General features: G+C 35.0%; 3 protein-coding genes across 3 annotated transcripts; 1 reads left to right on the top strand and 2 right to left on the bottom strand.

Moving 5' to 3' along the window:
- Window positions 1-5,868: 5,868 nt before the first annotated feature.
- LOC145566883 (uncharacterized) lies at window positions 5,869-8,238 on the top strand. The gene is made up of 9 exons (XM_081626160.1): window positions 5,869-5,982; window positions 6,062-6,168; window positions 6,258-6,339; window positions 6,546-6,684; window positions 6,822-6,984; window positions 7,088-7,204; window positions 7,305-7,434; window positions 7,581-7,678; window positions 8,154-8,238. Exons 1-9 carry the CDS (start codon window positions 5,869-5,871, stop codon window positions 8,236-8,238), a joined length of 1,035 nt encoding a protein of 344 aa, XP_081482286.1.
- Window positions 8,239-9,492: 1,254 nt separating this feature from the next.
- On the bottom strand, window positions 9,493-10,530 carry LOC145566882 (aspartic proteinase nepenthesin-1-like). The gene has a single exon (XM_081626159.1). It carries the CDS (start codon window positions 10,528-10,530, stop codon window positions 9,493-9,495), a length of 1,038 nt encoding a protein of 345 aa, XP_081482285.1.
- Window positions 10,531-15,525: 4,995 nt separating this feature from the next.
- On the bottom strand, window positions 15,526-17,030 carry LOC145567791 (uncharacterized protein At3g28850-like). The gene has a single exon (XM_081627170.1). The coding sequence runs from the start codon at window positions 16,919-16,921 to the stop codon at window positions 15,770-15,772; it is 1,152 nt and encodes a 383-aa protein (XP_081483296.1). The 5' UTR covers window positions 16,922-17,030; the 3' UTR covers window positions 15,526-15,769.
- Between the last annotated feature and the right edge of the window lie 4,776 nt (window positions 17,031-21,806).

Here is a 21,806-nt window from a genome sequence, read left to right as displayed (position 1 = left end):
CAAATGGGTCATTTGGGTCGGGTCATTTTGGGTCGGGTCAAGTTCGGGTCGGGTCATTTCGGATTTCGGGTTGATTTCGGGTCAACTGATAATCGAGTCGGGTTTCGGGTCCACATTTTGGGTCGAGTTCAGGTCGGGTCAAGTTTGGGTCAGGTCAGTTCTGGTCGGGTCAATTTTCGGGTCGAGTCAGTTTGGGTCGGGTCAATCTTCGGGTCCAATTTTCGGGTCAACTTCGAGTCGGGTCATATTCGGGTCAATGCATTGGGTTAAATTCAACTCTATATAAATATATACTACCTCTGTTTTATATTACTTGCAACGATTTGACATAAAGTAGAGAGGAAAAATGTCTAATCGTTGCAAATAATATGAAATGAAGGTAATATATATTTATATATTTTTTGACGAGAAACTCACTATATTTATTATGGCTACTTTTTTCATGAAATACAGTAAATGTTTGACTTTAGATTATTTTGTAATTTCATTTGGTATTGAACATTATGTTATGTACGCATTATTATTGTACTACTTTTTTTTTAGACTTGTGAGAATTGTGACTTTTATTTCGAGCTTTAGTTAATTTTTTTAATCTTATGGACAAACTCCGTAGAATAGTCGTTAAATTTCAATCTTTTTACGATTTTTTAATAACTTATACAGATAAAAGGCCGAAGAAATCGAGAAAAGTAATGCTCAAAATATGTAAATTACTTACACTGTTACACATTACAAATTAATAAAAAAAATTAAGTCAGTTTGATTGCGGTTTTTTTCTATTTCGGTTTGCTCAGGCCAAGTCTTTAGCTTAAATAGATTCTGGTCATTTTGACATATAAGATAATTTTAATTAGGGTCACTTTGGGTTTCGAGTCTATTTGGGTCAATTAATTCAAGTTAAAGGTCGGGTCACGTTGGGTATCGGGTCTCGGGTCAGGTCATCTTGGGTCGGGTCATTTTGGGTTTCGGGTTAAGGTCGGGTCAATTCTACTTCGGGTCGGGTATGGGTTGGATCGGGTTGATTCGGGTTTTGGGTCAATTCGGGTCACTATTTTCGGGTCATGGATTGGATCATTCAGGTCGGGTCATCGGGTTTGGATCAGAATTGCCAGTTCTACTCGAATATAAGTACATCTTGCTCTTGCATTTCATATGTAGTCTCAATTCCCACAGCATCTTTTATTAAAATTGGTGTAATTTCTCCTCATTCCACTAATAAAATTAGCTAATTTAGTTCTCTTAAAAAAAAAAAGTAATCTAAAAGAAGAAAGCAATGAGTGTTTTGACTGTTTTCAGTTACTCCACTATAATGAGTTTGCAGTTTGTTACATTAATCAAAGAAAAAAAAAAAAAAAAAAAAAAGTTTAAAAAGATTTGACGTGACAAAAATTCATCCTTTGTTTTCAGGGTTTTAAACTCCGCAACTTGAGTTGCACGAGTACGAGACATCAAACATGCGTTTTTTGTTCATTTTGTGCTTGATTGTGATGGTAGATGGAGTCTACCAACCTCCCCCTACTGTTACTTTCAATGAGAGTACAAATGAGGTAATAATGTAATTAAATTTAATTAATTTGGTGAATAAATTATATGGCAACTTATATGGATGTATTTGATGGTTTTATAGGACTATATAGCAACTTTTTTTTTTTTTTTTTTTTGAACAATAGATAGTAACTTATTTGATGGTTTCATATATGGGTGTAAAATTGGAAGTTTTATATTGCTACATACTTACATGTGGGTGTGCCGTAGGGATGTCAGTGGGGCGGGTCAAGTAGGAGACCCGCCCCATCCCCGCCCCAGTAGGGCGGGGATGGGTCTCAGTTTGGCGGGTGGTGGGGCGGGGATGGGGATAAAAACCATACCCGCCATGGGTGATGGGGCGGGGGTGGATTTTAAGTTGTACCCGCCCCATCCCCGCCCCGCCCCACCCGCCCCACTTCATACCCGCCCCATCCCCACCTCATACCCACATCTATATATCTTTTAAAGCAAAATTACATACTTTTATACTATTTATAAAATAATTACGTGAAATACAATATTAATTATAATACTTTGTATGACACTTATATTATAACACAAAAATGTGTGTAGAATGTTTTATTTTATAATTCGTATTAATTATGTAAGATTGTTTATTTGAGATACAGAGATTAGGTGGATCTTGGATGGGGATTAGGCGGGTCTTTGGTGGGGATAAGGTAGGGATGGATATCCAAGTGGGGGGTGGGGCGGGGATGGTTTTGGAGTTGTACCCGGTGGGGCGGGGATGGGGATGAAAATTGGACCCGCCGCGGGGATGGGGATGGGGATGGGGATGAAAATATTAGGTGGGGATGGGGATGGGAAGGCCAACATCCGCCCCGCCCCGCCCCATTGACATCCCTAGTACTGTGCCGTGAGACGGAGTAGTATTATTATGCTTAATCTATTACGGTTTATCCTAAATAGAGTATATTGTTACGTGTTAGTATCAATATTATAATACGAGTATAATATATACATTTTGTGAAATTGTTGGGTGATTAAAGGTCGTTGGCCAAAAAGGAATTAATTAAGCCCTTTTATGTTGGTTTTTAGTTGATATATTTGTCACCCATGTGATGTATTGATTTAGTATGATTAAATACTTTAAATTCTGATTTTGGGGTTTGCTAAACTTGTATATTGTTGAATGGAACATGTTGATCAAATGTGATGACATTATCTTGTTTATATTGGTCGTATGTTAAGATGTGTATAATGGGTGACTTGGTTTGGTTTAAATTAAGATGAGTATCTTACTATCTGCTATTAAAAATTGTTACTAGTTTGGTTGATGAGCATGAATGTAAGGCCGTTTTGGGTACTCCACTTCTTTTGGATGATTTTAAGTAGAATCTTAATTATTTGAGTGTAAGAAGCTAAGCCATTAGACTATGGGATTCAATGGTTATAACATGCCAACTATTTGGGCTATGAGAATCAAGTAGTATCACCTAGGTTAATTGCTGTCGTCCAATAGACTCAGAAGTGTAAGGTCCATAGGGCATCTGTCTGGCACCGGAAGTTTGACTGTACTATTATTAGACACAAACAATTGTGGGATCATTTCGAGACCGGTTCACCTCGATAAATCTTAGGAAGGGGACTCCTAAACACACTAGTGTTCGTTTCAACCTCATTTATTCTATTTGAATAATTACTTTAATATTTATTCCTATGGTTTAAGCTATTTCAAATCATGAAGTGTGAAATCGAAATCTTAAATAAGTACTATTAGATGATTTAATTAATCTGTTGTGTATTGCTATGTTTTTAGTTGCGTTCTAATGACATAATATTTAATGATGTGATTCTATACATTTTTGGGAGAACTACCAGTGGGAAATATTTTTCCTACAAAGAAAACCCCAATGTTTAGATTTAATTACGACAAATTAACCCTGAAAATCATATGTTATCTATGAGTATTATTTTAACTAATTGTACCATCATTAACTCTATATTTGTGGGCATTATGGAATTTTAACTAATTGTATTTTGCAGGTGATATTAGATAACTCTATCATAACGGTGACCTTCTCACTTCCAGAAGGTTATATGAACAGCTTGCAGTTTAATGGATCGAGTAATTTACTCGATAATGAAAATGGAAGACTGTAAGTCACGATGTGCCCTGTACTCGCTCTCTTATTCACATACTTGTTTTTGTTATTAAAACACCATTTAATTCATAAATATTACTCCTAATTTTTTAAGTACTCAACTTAGAATTTTGTATTCTTTGATCAATTTTCATGATCACATCCAGCTTGACTAAACATTTTTCTGCAGGTCATGCTGGCACTTGAATCACCTAGAGGGTGGTTATCCTTTACCAGAACGGTATCATATCTTTCCTAACTTAATAATGTTTTAACATTATTCAAGAAATATTGTTAGCCTCACTCTATAGGTTAAACTTGTGCAGTATTTTGGGAGACTCCTTTAGCATTAAGGAGCAGTATGAAAATAAATTAGAGATCTCCTTTGAGAGAACATGCTGTGTTCCACCCTTGCCCAGCCTGCTGATTGAAGTGAGGTAACTATAACTACACCTAATAACACTATTTTTATTTTTTTATGTTGGACAAAGTGAACTTCATAAATAAATTGAAACACAATTAGGGCCTGTTCTCTTACGTTGAAATTCAGTTCAGTTCAGTTCAGTTCAGTTCAGTTCAGCTGAGTTCAGTTCAGTTTAGTTCAGTTCAGCTCAATTCAGTTCAGTTCAGTTCAGTTCAGTTCAGCTCCTAATTTCCTTCTCTTATAAAATATTCATTTCAGTTCAGTTCAGTTCAGTTCAGCTGAGTTCAGTTCAGTTCAGTTCAGTTCAGCTGAGTTCAGCCAATGAGAACATGCCCTTACTAAGTATAAAGGAAACAAACTAAATGAAAATAACTACAACAAACCAAACCAACATAGCTACTAAACTTAAAGCAAGAGAGATTTGTGGTAAACAACATGCTTAGGGGCCTTTCGTGACACGGATGGATTTTGCAAATAACTTGCAAAAGACCATTTACTTGTGCTTCTTGAGGTCAAAGAACAACTGAGGGAAGTAAAACTAAGAATATGACATCGCCATTGAGGAGGAACTCGTGCATAGAGATGGAGTTGAAACTTTGATGGAAGTAGTGGAAGAAAGGAACTACTACCGACAGAGGATTGCAAACCATGTGTGGGCGAGAGTTGAAGCTCGTAACTCAGTGAGTAGTCCCAATGGCCTAAAGCCAAGTAAGATTGGGAACCCATACTCATTCTCTCCATAAAGGTCGCTTGACCTCTTGACATGATACCCATATTGTTGGGCATCCTAGACTTCTCCTCAAAGGGAGAAAGCTTAAACTTGTTAGGACTCTTGAAGTACCTCCTTCAGATATAGGTTAAACAAAACAATGGTAACCTCTATTATTGCTAAGCAGAACAAAGACTTCAAAACAGAATTCACCATTGTTAATTGTAAAGCATTCCTCCGTCCTTTCAAAATGGAGATTGCAACCCTCAAACAAGAAAAAGTAACATACAAACTCCTTACCAATCATTCGAAAAGATAAAATATACGCAAATGGAGGGTCTTGGAAACTGAGACCCTGTTCTCGTCTTCCATCTTCAAAGGTCTCAAAGTAAAAGCTAAGAAACTACTTACTTTTAGACCAAGTCCATTAAAAATATTCTTCTCCAACCAAAAAAAAAAAAAAAAAAAAATGAAGAAGAATTTAAACAACCAAACATAAGTATTGTCCTCCTACAAACTACTTGCTTCCCATAACACCCATGGTAGCATACCAGCCCACCCCCTAAAATCTGAAACTTCTACATCCTTCCACTTTGTCAAATTCATGAACCAGAGGAACCAAACTAAAACAAAGCCAAAACAAACCCAAGCTAGAAAAGGAATTCGCTTAAACTGGAATAAAGCAAGGGAAACATAGCTGCAATAATACCTCTGCTCTAACACACAAAAGCAAGAACTACAGAAACAGAGAGATTGAAAAACACACCAAAACAACACCACGCACTGACGGTTGAAGTAGTTATTAACACTGTGGTTGTTAACAGTCATTGAGGAAACTTAATGTATGTTCTTTACATTTTTGGATTCTAGGTACATATTGCTCCGTGGAAGCTCAGGGTTCTACTCTTATGCCACGTTCCATCACGTATTCTTCGCTACACCCGTTGAGCTTATCGGAGTAGGAGCTACTTATTCACTTGATCAGGATAAGTAATATTTCGTAATAATAATCTGAAATTCATACTTAATTAATTGTTTATTATGCCTGGTTTGTGTTTCCCTAGAACTACCTGTCTTACCAATTTTGCGGGGAAGGATTTACAATGAAAATTGAGAATAATAATTGGAGAAAGACCTTTGGACCACATTTCATACATATTAACTCTGTTTCTGAGGGTGAAGATCCTTATGCACTTTGGGGGAAGGCCAAGGTCCAGGTATGATAAGTCCTTAATTATCAAGGTTTCAAAATTAATCTTTACATATTCATTTGCTATTTTACAATTAAATTTTCAGTTTCGTGAGGAAGTTCATAAGTGGCCTTATAGCTTTGTGGAATCATCTTTTTATGCCAAGTCTAATCACCGCGGATCACTTACAGGAAGATTTCTAATAAATGACAAGTACGATTTTCAATTTCAAGTTTACATCCTTGTTTTCATCATCATACCTTGTTAGTTATTAAAGTTTATTGTGTTACATAATCATGCAGCAACTCGATCCCAGCTCCAGCACCTTTTGCTAGGGTTGGCCTGGCTCTATCAGGAGAAAGTAACTGGCAGATGGAAACCAAGGTGAGGAATACTTATGTTGTTTACGGTTTAATATGTACTAGAAACTTCTGTAGATACAAGTGACTCCTTTGATTTGAATGAGTACAATATCTAATATATTGCTCCTTTCATATTATATTACCTTAATTGATACTCCACCCCCTACTAACTACTAAGAACAGATAGAATTATACAATTCACTGAAATTAACTGTCTTATGTTGACAGGGTTATCAGTTTTGGACAGAAGCCAATCCAAATGGAAGCTTTACAATTACATCAATCACGGAAGGAAATTATACCTTATATGGATGGGTGCCTGGGTATATTGGTGAATACCAATTAGATCGGATAAAAATAGCTCCAGGTATCTACATGTTTCATTGAAGTATACTTTATATATACTTGGTGCAACTGTGTTATCAAGCTAATCATAAGCCTTTTAAGTTACTAAATTTGTTTTATTTTTCGAGTATCCATGGTAACATAGTTGGATAACTGCAGGAGGATTGCACCAGAGTATTGGTGAAGTTGTGTTTAGTCCACCTAGAACTGGCCCCACCATTTGGGAGATTGGGATCCCTGACCGTAGCGCTGCTGAGTTCTTTATCCCAGACCCAAATCCAAACTATACTAACCAAGTTTTTCTTCATGATGAAGTGAACAAGTAAATTCACCTTTCTGTTTCAAGTTAAAAGACTTTTATGCTACTCATAACTTACTATGTAAGGTTAATCTGCTAAAGCTACCTGTACTTTCTGTTTAAACAGATTCAGACAATACGGTCTTTGGGATAGGTATACTGACCGGTATCCCAACCAAGATATCGTTTTCGTCATTGGTGCTAGTGATTATAAAACAGACTGGTTTTTTGCTCATGTGCCAAGGTAATTAAGATTGTACTCTTAAAACTGTAGTAAATTGTGACTTTTTTCCCTTGGTATATAAGAGCTTGTTTGATATGCCTTTTGTGACTTTGATTTGTAGGCGAATGATTGATGGCACATACCAGAAAACCACATGGCAGGTGGCATTTTCACTGGCTAGTGTGCCGGAAGAAGGGGAGATTTATACTTTGTGGCTGGCTTTGGCCTCTGCCAATAATGCTGATCTTCAGGTGAGATCTCTAATACATTGCATAGTCGTTCTACTTAATGAATTCTTTATTTGTACACACATTCATCCAGTCAGTGTATATATCATTCTGACATTTGATCTTGAAACTTTGTCAAAACAATTTGCTTATGTTTGTTAAATACACAGGTTAGAATAAACAACCCTGATACAAACTCCGAGCCTATATTCAGCACAGGAATTATCGGTGATGATCTGGCCATTGCCGGGCATCAAATCCACGGGATGTACCGTCTGATTGAGGCGAATATGCCATGCTCTTTGTTTCAAGTCGGCCACAACACTATATTTTTGACCCAAGCAATGGCCGAAAGTCCGTTTTGTGGACTAATTTATGATTATATAAGGCTAGAAGGTCCCGATAAGAGTTTAAACAAGAAAATTCCAAAAGGAAAAAAAAACATCACTAGATTTAGTTCGGTCTTGAGTGTATAAAAACAGTTACTAGGATATTACTTATACTTGCCATCACATATTCTGTTTTGTTACATATTAGGAGTTTAGGAAGAAGCTATGTAATTCAGTATTTATGAAAGATTCATACCTCTGTTCGATAATAGTACATGTGTAAAATTATTCTTGTTTACTCGAATAATTTTGATTCGTCTCTTTTATAAAATTTACTCTGTTGTTATACACCTTCCAATTTATCCAACATTTTACTGCACTTGTTCACCAACTACTTGTTTGCATTCTGGTCAGCTACACCACCCCAAGCTTCACCAACTACGTCCTTCCCCTTGTTTCTCCAGCTGATGATCATGGCCGCGTGGTCAGATTTATATAGCGACCGAAAAACAAAAAATATGTACAACACCCTCTCTTTCAACTAATCAACACTGATTTTTATTTTTAAAAATACGAAAATGTTAAAGATCCGCAACAAAAAATTGATAGAGTATAAAACATATTCCTGGGCCTCAACCATCAGCTTAAGCTTTTGGTTGAGATGGTCCACTAACATGGTATCAAGAGCCATCGTGACACAAAGGTCGCGGGTTCGAATCTTATCCACCCCCCTCCTTCAAAGTGGAATTAATTCGCACCAGGTATGGATGGGCCTGTGTTGCATCCACATTTCAAGCCCAAAGGGCCTTTCATGTGAGGGGGAGTGATAGAGTATAAAACATATTCCTGGGCCTCAACCATCAGCTTAAGCTTTTGGTTGAGATGGTCCATTAACATGGTATCAAGAGCCATCGTGACACAAAGGTCACGGGTTCGAATCTCATCCACCCCCCACTTTCAAGTGGAATATTAAGCGCAGGGTATGAGGAGGGCCCATGCTGCATCCACACTTCTAGCCCAACGGGCTCTCATGTGAGGGGGCGTGATAGAGTATAAAACATATTCCTGGGCCTCAACCATCAGGTTAAGCTTTTGGTTGAGTTGGTCCACTAACAAAAATACGTGTGACAAATCTGCATGAATGATGATTTGTACGAAGAGGAACGACGGGTTGGCAGGTAAGTGAATGAGAAAGAATTGAAATTACGGAGTGCCATATAAATACAGTACATCGTATTTGGAAATTATGAATTCCAGACAAAAATGAAATATTTTAATGAAAAAAATACTCTGTAATATTATGGAGTAATTAAAGGGAAATTAAAGAGCTAATTAGTGAGAGGACAATTATAGGGTAGGTAACAAGGCTTAAATTGAGCAAGTAATTTTGGTAATAACAACAAATCAATGTTATTTTTGTCCGTGACACAATTTATTGCATTGACGACTATGACCCAAATAACTGCACGGAGAATAAGAAATTAATCTTATTTTGAAGCATACAATTTGAGTTAGAACCAAAAAAAAAAAATTAGCTCATCATACCACGTTACTCTACAAGAGTTTGGGTTGGGAATTGTTGACCACGACCAAAATAACAATAATACAGAATTACGGAGTAATAATAACAGTAATAATAATAATGGAGTAATAACACAGTCCCAATATTTATTCTTTAAATTTTTTGATGGCAATTCCTAAAAGATGAATTTATTAAGCAACAATTGAAGAGCACAACGAAATAAACAAGGTGTTAATTAAATTGGGAACAATCTTGGTCCTTGTAAAGCAACTGAAAATCTTCTAAGTCATAGATGATGAGCTTATTAACTTGTTGGAATGCACCAATTATAGTATACCCATTAAAACTCTGCACCATAGCCAAGCAGAACACATCTTGGCCGCTCTTGTCACTCTTACCGCGGTAAAACACACCCTCAGGCTGCACAACAAATTCACCACTCATACTCACAAATCGACCACCTGTTGTGAATGTTATATTGGGAAGATGTTCACCCTCTCCCAACACTCCCTCGTAACAAAGATCGAGGCCTAGTATGCTAGGGACCTGCCTTATACCCTTATAATTCGACAAGATTTTCACCAACTCCGCCTTAAGGGCTACATATGCCACTTCATTAAGGTGGGTGATCGCAGCACCTGTGTCAATCACAACGCGATAGCCAATTTGATCTATGAATGTAACTGGTGGAAGGTTAAGCCTGTTATTGTTAACACTCATGGAACTCACATGTATTGCCAAGTTGCCTCGCACAATGCCAAGGGTGTGTATCATGGCACCTTTAAGACCACTTTCACTGATTGTTTCGTTGTTGACTCCCAACCGCAGCTGCATAGGGACAGCATTACTATTAGTATTACTGCTGAATGGCTGAAGGCAGTACGAGTAGCGCCGAGGCAGACCGTAGGCAGTGTTGATCTGACTCACCAGCGATAGACTGCCATTACTTAAGCCCAAAACCCCGGAAATTATTGAATTATTATCATCATTGTTGTTGTTGGTATAATTGATGTGGTTCTCAAGACCACATCCAAAAGTGAGTAATATGTTGTTGTTATCGAAAGTAGTGAATGTTTCAGTGGCTAATTCACCAATGGATTCCTCCGTAAGTTGGGTTCCATAACCGCAGTTTTTGAGATTACAAAGACGTTGGGTACAACGAGGGTCGGCACAGGGTATAGGGTTGTAGGACTTGGACCGGCTTTTGGGGTAAAGTGGTTCGCTTTGTGGGAAGCATTGGGTGCACCGTACCCCTCGCATTGGGTCCATATAAATGGCCTCGACGTGTCTAACCGCAAATAGTATGGCTTGTAGGAAGGAGACTCATCAAAGTTGCCTATGCCAACCTTTACGGCGTATAAAAACGAGTCTAGGCTATTCATATCCAATGATACCAGTCTTTTGAATCTTTCGTTGTTGTCGATGTGGTTTTGTTAGAACAGCTTACTGTAAATATCTTGTAGATATTTAGATAGTTACAATTCTGTTATTAGCCTAACAGAATATTGTTTGTCACACATTTTGTGTGTGTTTGTATTTGCTATTTAATTACTCTGTGAGCTGTAATATGAAATAGATCATAACTCTTCATTAATAAAATTTCACCTAACTTTCTCTCTCTAAGATTTTCCTCTCAAAATCTCTTTCTTCTCGAATCTTCTTCCCAGATTTTTCTGGGTTCAAACTGCAGAATAGTTGCAGTTTGTTCATGGTATCAGAGCTATGAAGCTCAATTTCTTCTTGATTTCGCTTATTTTCTTGCGATTTCATTGTTTTTTTGCTTAATTTCGATCGAATTTTTGTTTCTTCTGTTGAATCGAAATCGAATATTGATTGTTTGCGATAGGAAGCGCATTTAATGCTCGAAGCCAGAATTCTCAGATGTCCTTTGGAATCAATTTCAATGATCCTTATTACCTAAGCAACGACGATCATCCTGGCATGCAATTAGGTAATCATATTCTCACTGGTTCTAACTTCTTAAATTGGAGTCGAACTGTAAAAATGGCGTTAATCGCTAGGAATAAGCTGCAATTTGCTGATGGTTCACTTTCTATTCCTGCTGAAGGTTCTGTTGATAGGCAGAAATGGATTAGGAATGACTACATGATTATGTCTTGGTTGTTGAATTCAATGGATAAGAGTCTTGCTGAGAGTATTATGTTTGTTAATTCTTCTTTTCAATTGTGGAATGAACTTGTTGAGCGTTTTGGTCATACTACTGCTCCTAGACTGTTTGAGTTACATCGATCTCTTACTTCAACTCGGCAAGATAATTCTTCCATTGCTGAGTATTTTGGTAGAATGAAGGCAATTTGGGATCAATTGCAGGTTCTTGAGGGCTTTCCTAATTGTACTTGTGGTGCAATGAGAAATTGTACATGTGGAATGCTTTAGAAGATTCTTGAAACTGATCAATGTAATAAGTTGATGCAGTTGCTATCTGGTTTAAACAGATCTTATGATCAGGTGATCACCAATATGCTGAGTGCTGATCCTTGCCTCATGTGCATAAAGCTTATCACACTCTGCAGCAGGTGGAACAGCAGAATAAGCTGAATGATGTCAAGGTTAATATTCCAGAAGTGAGTGCATTGCATGTGGCTAAGACTTTTCCTAAGCCTGTGTTTCAGAATTTCAAGAAAGATTTCAAGAAACAGAAGAGTGATGCAGTTTGTAATTACTACAAGAAGAAAGGACATTCAATTGATCAATGTTTTCAGTTGAATGGTTTTCCTGATTGGTGGAAGAAGGATAGAGTCAATGTAGCAAGTGAGAATAGATCTGATTCAAGGTTTGCTGCAAATGTTCTTTCTGAAGGTGATGGTATCTTGGGTAAGGCACCTGAACTTGGTGAGTCAAGTAGTTCTACTGCTCCTGATAATGTGGATCCTATCATGGCTTCTGCTATATATCATGAGGTTCTGAAGATGATTCAAAGATTAGGTGCTTCATCAGTTCAGGACAATCCTCTTTCTGCTGCAGTTAATTTTGCTGGTATAACTTCTGCCTCTAATGTTGATTGTTTGAATCATGTGTTTGATCATTCTACTTGGATTATAGACACTGGTGCAACATATCACATGGCATCAAATTTGGCTTTATTTGCTTCCTTAAAACAGCTTTAAAATCCAATTAAAGTATCTTTACCAGATGGAACTGTTAATTTGGTCAAGCATGTAGGAAATGTTAGTCTAAATCAACTTGTCACACTGAAGAATGTCTTTTATATTCCTCAGTTTAAACACAATCTTTTATCAGTTGGAAGATTACTTGATAAAAAAAAACTAGTTGTTGTTTTTGAGTCAGATTCCTGTTATTTTCAGGACCTTACAACTAGTCAAGTGGTAGCTGGTGGTACAAGGTACTTAGGTTTATATAGTTTCTCTTTTTCATTTCCTAAAACTGGCAGTTCAAATTTGTGTTCTGTTTCAGTGAATAATACAATTACTTCTTTTGTGAAACCTAGTCCTGAAGTTGTTCATGCTAGGTTAGGACATGCTTCCTTTAACACTTTGAAACATATACAAGTTCCATTCAATGGTAATAATACTTATGATTTTAGCTGTGAAGCCTGTGTGTTAGGAAAACATCATAAGTTTCCTTATTCTCAGTCTACTTCTCATGCTAGTGCTGCTTTTGATCTTGTTCACATTGATCTGTGGGGTCAATATTCTAGACCTTCATTGTCTGGTGCTACTTATTTTTTGACCATCCTAGATGATCACACTAGGACTACTTGGACATACCTGTTACAATCAAAGACACAGGTGTATCTTACTATTGCTGCTTTTGTTGAATATGTTTGTACTCAGTTTCATAAGAAAATTAAGGTGGTTAGGAGTGACAATGGGACTGAACTAATACAAGAGCAATGTAGCAAATTATTTGGTGTAAAAAGCATTGTGCATCAAAGGAGTTTACCTGGTAATCCACAACAAAATGGTAGAGTGGAAAGAAAGCACAAGCATTTACTGGAGACTGCTAGAACATTGAGGTTTCATGCAGGCTTACTGTAAATATCTTGTAGATATTTAGATAGTTACAATTCTGTTATTAGCCTAGCAGAATATTGTTTGTCACACATTTTGTGTGTGTTTGTATTTGCTATTTAATTACTCTGTGAGCTGTAATATGAAATAGATCATAACTCTTCATTAATAAAATTTCACCTAACTTTCTCTCTCTAAGATTTTCCTCTCAAAATCTCTCTCTTCTCAATCTTCTTCCCAGATTTTTCTGGGTTCAAACTGCAGAATAGTTGTAGTTTGTTCAGGTTTGTTGGTGAATTATCATCGACACGAGGCGATTCGAGGGAGTAACGGTGAATTATTTCGAAGGAAAGGCCATTGTTGATATTTTTAAGTGAAGTAGGAGAAGGAGATGATGATATTGCCAAGGAGATTTGGAGTAATAATGAGAATAAGAGAAAAGAGATTATTTTCACCATTCTTTCAAAGAAAAGTCAATCAACTTTTTATTTTAGAACAAAGAAAAATTCAATCAACTTAATTGTTCCAAATTATGTAACATCTTTTATAAGCAAATCAAAAGGGAACATTTAATGCCATATATCTTGTGTGATTGCATGTTATTATGAATATAAATTAATTACTTAATTATCTCATTCACTCATTGGACCCATTAAATTGCTCCGATACTATATCATCAAGAATCATGGTTAAAAAGGAAATAATATTCATATTAAAAGTTAAAAAATCAATACCATTAATTATAGTAATATGTATCAAATTATCAATTTATTCCCTTTGTCATTTTTGAAATTTCATACTCCGTATTTTTTATGTGGTTATTGCCTCGCTATATTAGGCTCTATTCACTTCACCTTAAAAAATAATATTAAGTAAAAATGATTTTAATTCTATATAAATAATTTTAATTCAATAAAAATAAGTTCATATCAGTAAAATTTAGTATCTTTAAAGAAGAATTATAATAGAAATTCAGTAAAAATAATTTCAATTCAGTAAAATTAATTTCAATTTAGTAAAAATAATTTTAGTTTAGTAAATATAAGGTGACATAAAAATAATTTCAGTTCACTCTGTTTTATTTTAATTGCATCACTTTTTTTTTGACATCTTCACCTATCATGGTCCTCACTTCTAATTTTTACTAGCATTTTTCTCTTCTTACACCCACTACATTCTAATAAATAATATACTTTCTCCGTTACTATCTTTCTTTTTTACAAAAGTATTTACATGTATGATCTTGGTCTTCACTATGCTTGGGTGCAAGGTGTACTCACTTTTTTCTCTCTCTTTTTTTCTTTTTTTTAAATATCATTTTAAAATCTTTAAATGAGACGAATATAAAGTATATTAAATGAGGAAAAAAAACCACCCGGATGTACATAAAAGAAAATAGCTATTGTAACCGAAATTCGGTAAAATGAAGGAAATAATTTTTTTATAAAAAAAATATTTCAAACCCCACCTACACATTATTTTACTCCATTTAAATCACCTTCATAAAACGATGTATTGTATTTAAAAAAAAAAAAAAAGTAAAACAATGTATCATTCAAACCAAAACCTATCACGAGGATATGTTATAACCATAAAAAAAATTGATTTAATTTAAAAATTTGCATGATTTTACAATTTTTTTTTTCAAGAAACTTTAATTTGAAAAGATATGTTTTTAAATTTTTATAGCATATAAAATATAAAATCATATCTCTTGGTATGACTATAGGACGGATTTTATAGTGTATTGCTAAAGGAATGTAATTTTTGTTGCTATATACATTTCTCATATCATAATTTTGTGAGATATTTGACAATCATATATATACCAGTAATAAAACTTTTGCAATATTCGAATAGTAAGAGTGTTATTCTTACAAGGAAGTAATAAATCTTTTATTTAGGAAAAAGAAAAAAAAAAGTGGAAAAATTAATATTATGAAGGTGTCATGTGACATTTGATGTTAAACAAAGGTAAACTAAAGATGAACAAATCTTCTATTTAAAGACAATTTTAGTATTTTAATATTAAAAAAAATGTTGAACAAAGGTAAACTAAAGATGAACAAATCTTCTATTTAAAGACAATTTTTTAGTATAATGAAACTTTTAGGACAAGAATTGAATTTCAACAGAAGTCCTCCAAGTAAAATTATAAGTTCTACGAAAGTTCATTTTGTGTAGTTTCATTTATTTTATTTTTTTTTCAATTGGATGATTGGATTCGTATAAACAAATTAGTTACGACTTATGAGCACTCCGTAAGTCCGTATGAAAATGACAAAATACAAGAGATACACAATTTAACACATCTACATAATACTATTAAATTACAACATATTGGTAATAATACTTACGTAAAGAGTTTCCGAAAAAAAAAAAAAAAAACTTATGTAAAGAGTAGGCAACCTAATTAATATGTTGCTGCACTCTCTCGATCAAACTAGTAGTAATTAAAAGATTAATTGTAATCTAAACATTTTTTCTTGAAATCCTAAAAACTCTTAGCTTTGACTTCATTTGTGGCAAAGAGGACAATGAACCAACCCATTTTCATTACACTTGGGACACCTTTCCTTCTCATCTCCAACTATCATCTTGCAACTCCCTCCACATTCCATACAAGGCACAAACCTTGCCCCACCACACCCTTCACATCCTTGCCAACCAAGCCCCCTTTCTACTCGTGCCGAACTCATTATCCTCCCGAGTCGCCCCGACTCATTTAGCTCCACCAACTCCTCCGCCCCTCCTAAATACCTTCCCTTCACGAATAATCTTGGCACGGGGACAGGGCAGGGGACCCCTGCCCTGTCCCCGTTGCTCACTAACTCCTTCAACTCCCCTAGGAAGGGGGCGTGTAACGACACATCCCGTTCATCAAACACGACACGATGATTGTCTAAGATCATCCTAACTCGGTTACAATCCTCGAAAGTCCTCCTTACTCCACCCAACGACGTCGTATAGAGCACCACTAAGTGGGCTCCACCAGGAGGGCATATCTCGGGAAAGTCGTTAAGTGGGTCCCTTTTACTCTTCATTATCTTATCAAACACAGCTTCTTTTCCTTCCTTTTCCTTCTCCAACCTGTCTCTTAATATAAACGGGTTGGCCTTCAAAGAGCCGCCAACCTTACCTGAAATCGGAACCGGAACCTCTAACGACTCCGATTCGTCTCGGGTTAAGCCCGACTTCCTCAACCGATTCAGCTGCTTCTTCGCTTCGTTATTACCCGACGACTCGTCCTGAGTCGACTCAGCTTTCATCTGCTTCGTATCATCATATTTCTTAGTCTCCAACTCCTCAAGCGTATGAAACGAGAAGTTCTTCTGAATACCCGGGTTCGGGCCTGGAGTCGGGTTCGGATCGGGCTTCGGCTTGGCGGCTGCGGCTGGCTTCTTGAGATTTTCTTCCAACAATTCCTTACTGACTTCCTCCCACGTGCGAGGCCCGTCAGAGGCATCCTTCTCAAACGTGTCGAGCTTCTCAAGCACGTGAGCTGGCACGTGCGAAGATTTCTGCTGATCATTTATTTGTGCGGCATTATCAAGCTTAAGCCAAGGCTCTTCAATGGCGTTTATATCGAATACCGCAAAACTTGATGGTGGTGGACGGTAGATATACGGGGTTGTACCATCTACTTTCTTAGACGATGCACACCCCATAATTTCTCCTCAATTTAGAAAAATTAATTATTGGAGAATTTTTGTTTTTCTTTTTTATTTTCCTTTTTTAATTTAGTTGGGGAAAAGAGGGGGGTTGTTATTGCATGGGAGGAGATGGTTTTATCTATAAGGGGTGACTCATGTGGGCTTTAAATGTGGCACGTGTGGGTGGTGGATGAATGGTTATAGGCTAGCCAAGTATTTCTCTTTGTTCTTATTTTATAATATTATACTTGCATGGTATTCCCTCCATTCCTTAATAATAATTGTTTTTTTTATTATGTCAATTTTAAAAATAAAAAAATGGAATAATATCTAAATACGTAGTGCAATTCTTTTATAATCTACTTCAATACGAACACTCAAAATTAATCAATCAATCAATAATTAATAATTACATACTAAAAGATACACTAGCAATGACACGTGTTATTTTCTTGTGCGTCTTTAGATTTTTTTTTTATTTTTTTATTTTTGAAAAAAATATATTAAAAAAAATTAAATCTTTCTACATATACGTAATAATTACATACAAAGTGGAGTATAATGGAAGATTTGATACAATTTTTTTTTTTTTTTGTAAGAAAAAAGATTTGATATAACTTTTCAAAAAAAAAAAAAAAAAAAATTCTTAACATAATTTGTAACATATGGACTATTTTTTTTAGAAAAGACATTATGTACTACATACGTTTATTACAACAAGATTATATATTATTTTCTTGATTTTTGTTTTAAATTACATAATAGAAGCTACATGCTTAAATAATGAAATATCAAATCAACAAATAATACTTTTGTCATTTCCTTGAATAATTTATGATTAGAATTTCAATCAATTAATACTCTATAAGATTTGCTAAGAACAACACATGTTGATTATTCTTAGTGGGATTTTAGCCTGTCATTTTTGTTGTTCTTTGGCATTCAATTAATATGAATATAACATACAAAAGTTAAAAAATTTAATAGTGTTGGTTTTAAAAACAGTTATTGAAAACTATTGTACTGTACATGACGCGGGATCTAACCTAGTAACTCTTACTAAAAAAGTTAAATATATAAATGGGACAAAAATTAAAATTGAAAGGACGGAGCTTATGTTATACTTATATATGATATGTTTTATGCTAATGATCAATGAATTACAACCCCAAATAATAAACTATAGTAAATTGTTGATATAATTTTAGATTGATGTTGATTGGAATAATCAAACAAGGGGTTTGTATTAGTGGCTATAACACCAACGTGGTAGTTATCAGAGAGGACACATCTATCACACGTTACACATATTGACATATTTGGCTAAGCTTAAATAAGTGGTGCTACTAGTTTTGGTGCTCAAATGGCTTAGATTGATGATAAACATTTTATTATCAAGGTTAATGACAGCACGTACTATAGCATTTTTGATAACGATGGAGACAACTATAACAAGTGCTTGGTTAAGCATTACACCCTCTAATAGTGTTCATAATGTAATTTGAATAGATAATATTCGACATATAATTGAATTCGGAGGAACATAATTTTTATTAGCTACTTAAGGGTATGTTCTCTTCAGCTTAATTTCAGTTCAGTTCATCTCTATTCATTTCAATTCAATTTAACTCAGTTCAGTAAATCAAAACATACCCTAAGTGTGTTAAATCAAAAAGGTATTTTTCTAATGAAAATATGTCAGGGGCTCGTACATAATAAGTTGCTAATATTATGTTCATATATATTTATTTATTTTTTACGAAAAATATAATATTAGCAAGTGTACAAATAGTGTATAAAGTTAATTCATATTAATTTATTTTTCTTCTCTATCCCTCTTATAGTCTTATTTACAAAATCCGTGATTTTAGAATGATGCATCCATAAAAAGTGAAGTATTTACAACTAGGCAGTAAGAAATAACAAATCAAAGTGGTCTGCTGCATATTCCTTACAACTTAGAAGCATTAGACTTATCTTAGTATTTGGGCCGGCCTTTTAGCAGTCCTAGTTCAACAATATGATTTGCCAAATTATGAGAACAAAAATAAACTGGTTTGTTGAATATATATAATAGGACTGCAGGGCCCAATGCAAGCAGCAACCCAATCACAAGTTTACTCACAGCTATTTATTAATAAGCTAGGACGTATAGAAGATAAGCACAACCTTTATTGTATTAAACTCTTTCGAGTAATGTTAAGACTCATGATTATCAAAAAAAAAAAAAAAATGTTAAGACTCATAAGACAGTTTAGTCAACTCAAGTTAATGTTTGGTGTCATTACCAATATTTTCCTCATAAATCATAATTTAGGTTGTTACTATTATTATAGATGATTTCACAGTGATAGATCAGACCTTTGGTCGCATTTTTTATATAGATTAACGGGTTGTAGAATAAATTTGATGATCGATGAACTATGAGTACAATGTATTATTGAATATTTATATCCTATTACATGACATTAACTATGAAATTGGTGAGATAATTATTGTTATATGATTTCATTTGAGCAAATACAATAACTCAAAAACCTTACAAAACAATAATACTCCATAGAATATTTGTATAGCTTTAGAGTTCAAGAGGTTGTTATAAAAATTCTTGTGCACGATACACCCATGAGTATTTTATTCTCATTTTGATTATTTTATTCTCATTTTGATGATTGTTTTTATTTAATTATCAAAGGAAGAATAAAAATTAACTTTAGTTTAGTTGGGTGTATATGAAAAATTTCATCAGATTTCCTCCACTAATTATTGTATTTAATAAAGATAAACATCTACAACATCTACAAACGTGGTTTATCAGCTAAGCATTGTCCAAGGTGACTTTGGAAAAATAAATAATAACGATAAATTATAGGAGATCAGAATTTGTCCAATTTTATATTCATATTTTTTTTTTTTGGTAAAAAAGGAATTTAATTATATATTCAAAGTGGTGAAAAAAAAAACCTTATAACCCACTTTTGTTGTGATGAGGGACCTTGACATCTAGATATGGCCACTGACTTCACTTTTTTGGTATTGACCATCATGCGACATGCACGTGATGTTTAAAAAATGTTATTTTTTCTATTGGAACATATCTACACTCTTTAGATTAATTAAAGGTCCCTTAGACCAATCAAAAAGGGTTAACACACACACACTAACAATAGAGAAAACATGTAATACTACCTCCGTTTCTTTTTAGTTGACACGTATTCCTTTTTAGGAAGTTTTTTTTAGTTGACACGTTTCCTTTTGAGGTAACTTTTTTACCTTGCATTTACAAGCTACCCCACTTGCTTTTTCATTCTCTCTCATTCTCTCTCCTCTCCTTAATATATGTGCCTAAATCAAACGCGTCAACTAAATAGAAACTGAGGAAGTATATATATATATGTACGAGTACTAGCTGAATACTCCAGAACATCACGTGCATTGAATCCCCTACACAAGTGTACTCTAACTACTCTTATAGTTATGTTGGAGGTACCGTGCTCAATTGCATTTTTAGTTCAAAAGTACAGAAATGGAGCTGATTTCCACCAAAAGGCTAACTCAAACCGATGTTCGTGCCACACTGTCATCACCAACTGAACATTCGCATCTCTTACACAATTCATTTATCAATCTTAACCGATTTCCTAATAGGGATGATGAGAGTATTGAATTCTGCTGAAATCGAATTCTAGAGAGAATTTAGGGAAGAAGAGAGAAGTTTTGATTGATTGAATTAATGAGAAAAGCAGCTAGAGCAAAACATATATACTGCTACTAGAAGGTTCTTACAACAAGCTAAGAAAAACAGAATTTGTAACAAACTTTTCTTACATCAGCAAATATCATAACAAACTATCTAACAACCTCATCCTACGTGGCATGAGTATTAGTAACAACATCTCCCCTCAAGCTAGAATGTATGTCAGAATCAGACATTACTATCTTGGACTTGAGCTTAGTATGCTGTTGCATAGGTAAAGCCTTGGTGAAGATATCAGCCAATTGTTCACCACTAGGAACATAAGACAGCTCCAATAAACCTTCCAAGACCTTCTCTCTAGTGAAATGGCAGTCGATTTCAATATGTTCTGTGCGTTCATGAAATACAGGGTTCTTCCCTATTTGAATAGCACTCTTATTGTCACACCTCAGTGTTACAGGCTGCAAATTAAGCACACCAAGTTCCTGCAACAATCTCACAACCCAAGCAACCTCTGATGCTGTGGCTGCCATTGCCCTGTATTCAACCTCACTTGAGCTTGTAGAAGTAGTAGACTGTTTCTTTGATTTCCAGGAAACAGGTGAGTTTCCCAATAGCAGGATATAGCCTGTAACTAACTTTCTAGTATTGGGACAAGCTGCCCAATCTGAGTCTGAATAGGCTTGAAGGGTAAGTGTATCAGTAGCTCTAAGCAAGATCCCTTGACCCATAGTGTGAGCAACATATCTTAGAACATGATGCAGAGGTGTGACATGAGGTATTCTAGGTTGATTCAGAAACTGACTTAGAGTCTGAATTGAGAATTAGTAACAACAGAGAGCAAGTTGATTTTTAAGGTGTATGACATGGAAGGGTGCAATGCTTGGTCGCTAACTTAATAATTTGTAATTATCAATATGAATCTCTCCCTTTTCTAATTACGGTTGAATTAAGAAAGAATAAAAATGAAAAAGGGTCTTGGTCTCAATATTAGACTTTCATCTTTCGTTACGCTTGTGTTTTCAAAGCGATATGTATTAATATATAGGAGAGGATCTTCCTTGGGGCTTATAGGGGTCTGGCCCCTATAATTTTTATAAGAGTTATTGTGATCAATTATTTAATTATTATATTTTAATTGTATGTAACAAACAAACTTGACTTCGGTGATTTGATCAGAGTATTTTTTTTTTTGTTAATAGT

The sequence above is a fragment of the Chenopodium album genome, chromosome 11, assembly GCF_948465745.1.
Source record: "Chenopodium album chromosome 11, dcCheAlbu1.1, whole genome shotgun sequence".
Classification (NCBI taxonomy): Eukaryota; Viridiplantae; Streptophyta; class Magnoliopsida; order Caryophyllales; family Amaranthaceae; genus Chenopodium; species Chenopodium album.
This window is presented reverse-complemented; position numbering and strand designations above follow the sequence as displayed.

Bases quoted from the DNA above. Each gene is read 5' to 3' on its own strand.
- LOC145566883 (XM_081626160.1), top strand. From the start codon at position 5,869: ATGAAAATTGAGAATAATAATTGGAGAAAGACCTTTGGACCACATTTC. The intron at 6,685-6,821 runs GTATCTACATGT...GGATAACTGCAG, and splicing joins TCGGATAAAAATAGCTCCAG to GAGGATTGCACCAGAGTATT. The intron at 7,435-7,580 runs GTGAGATCTCTA...TTAAATACACAG, and splicing joins CCAATAATGCTGATCTTCAG to GTTAGAATAAACAACCCTGA.
- LOC145566882 (XM_081626159.1), bottom strand. From the start codon at position 10,530: ATGGACCCAATGCGAGGGGTACGGTGCACCCAATGCTTCCCACAAAGC.
- LOC145567791 (XM_081627170.1), bottom strand. From the start codon at position 16,921: ATGGGGTGTGCATCGTCTAAGAAAGTAGATGGTACAACCCCGTATATC.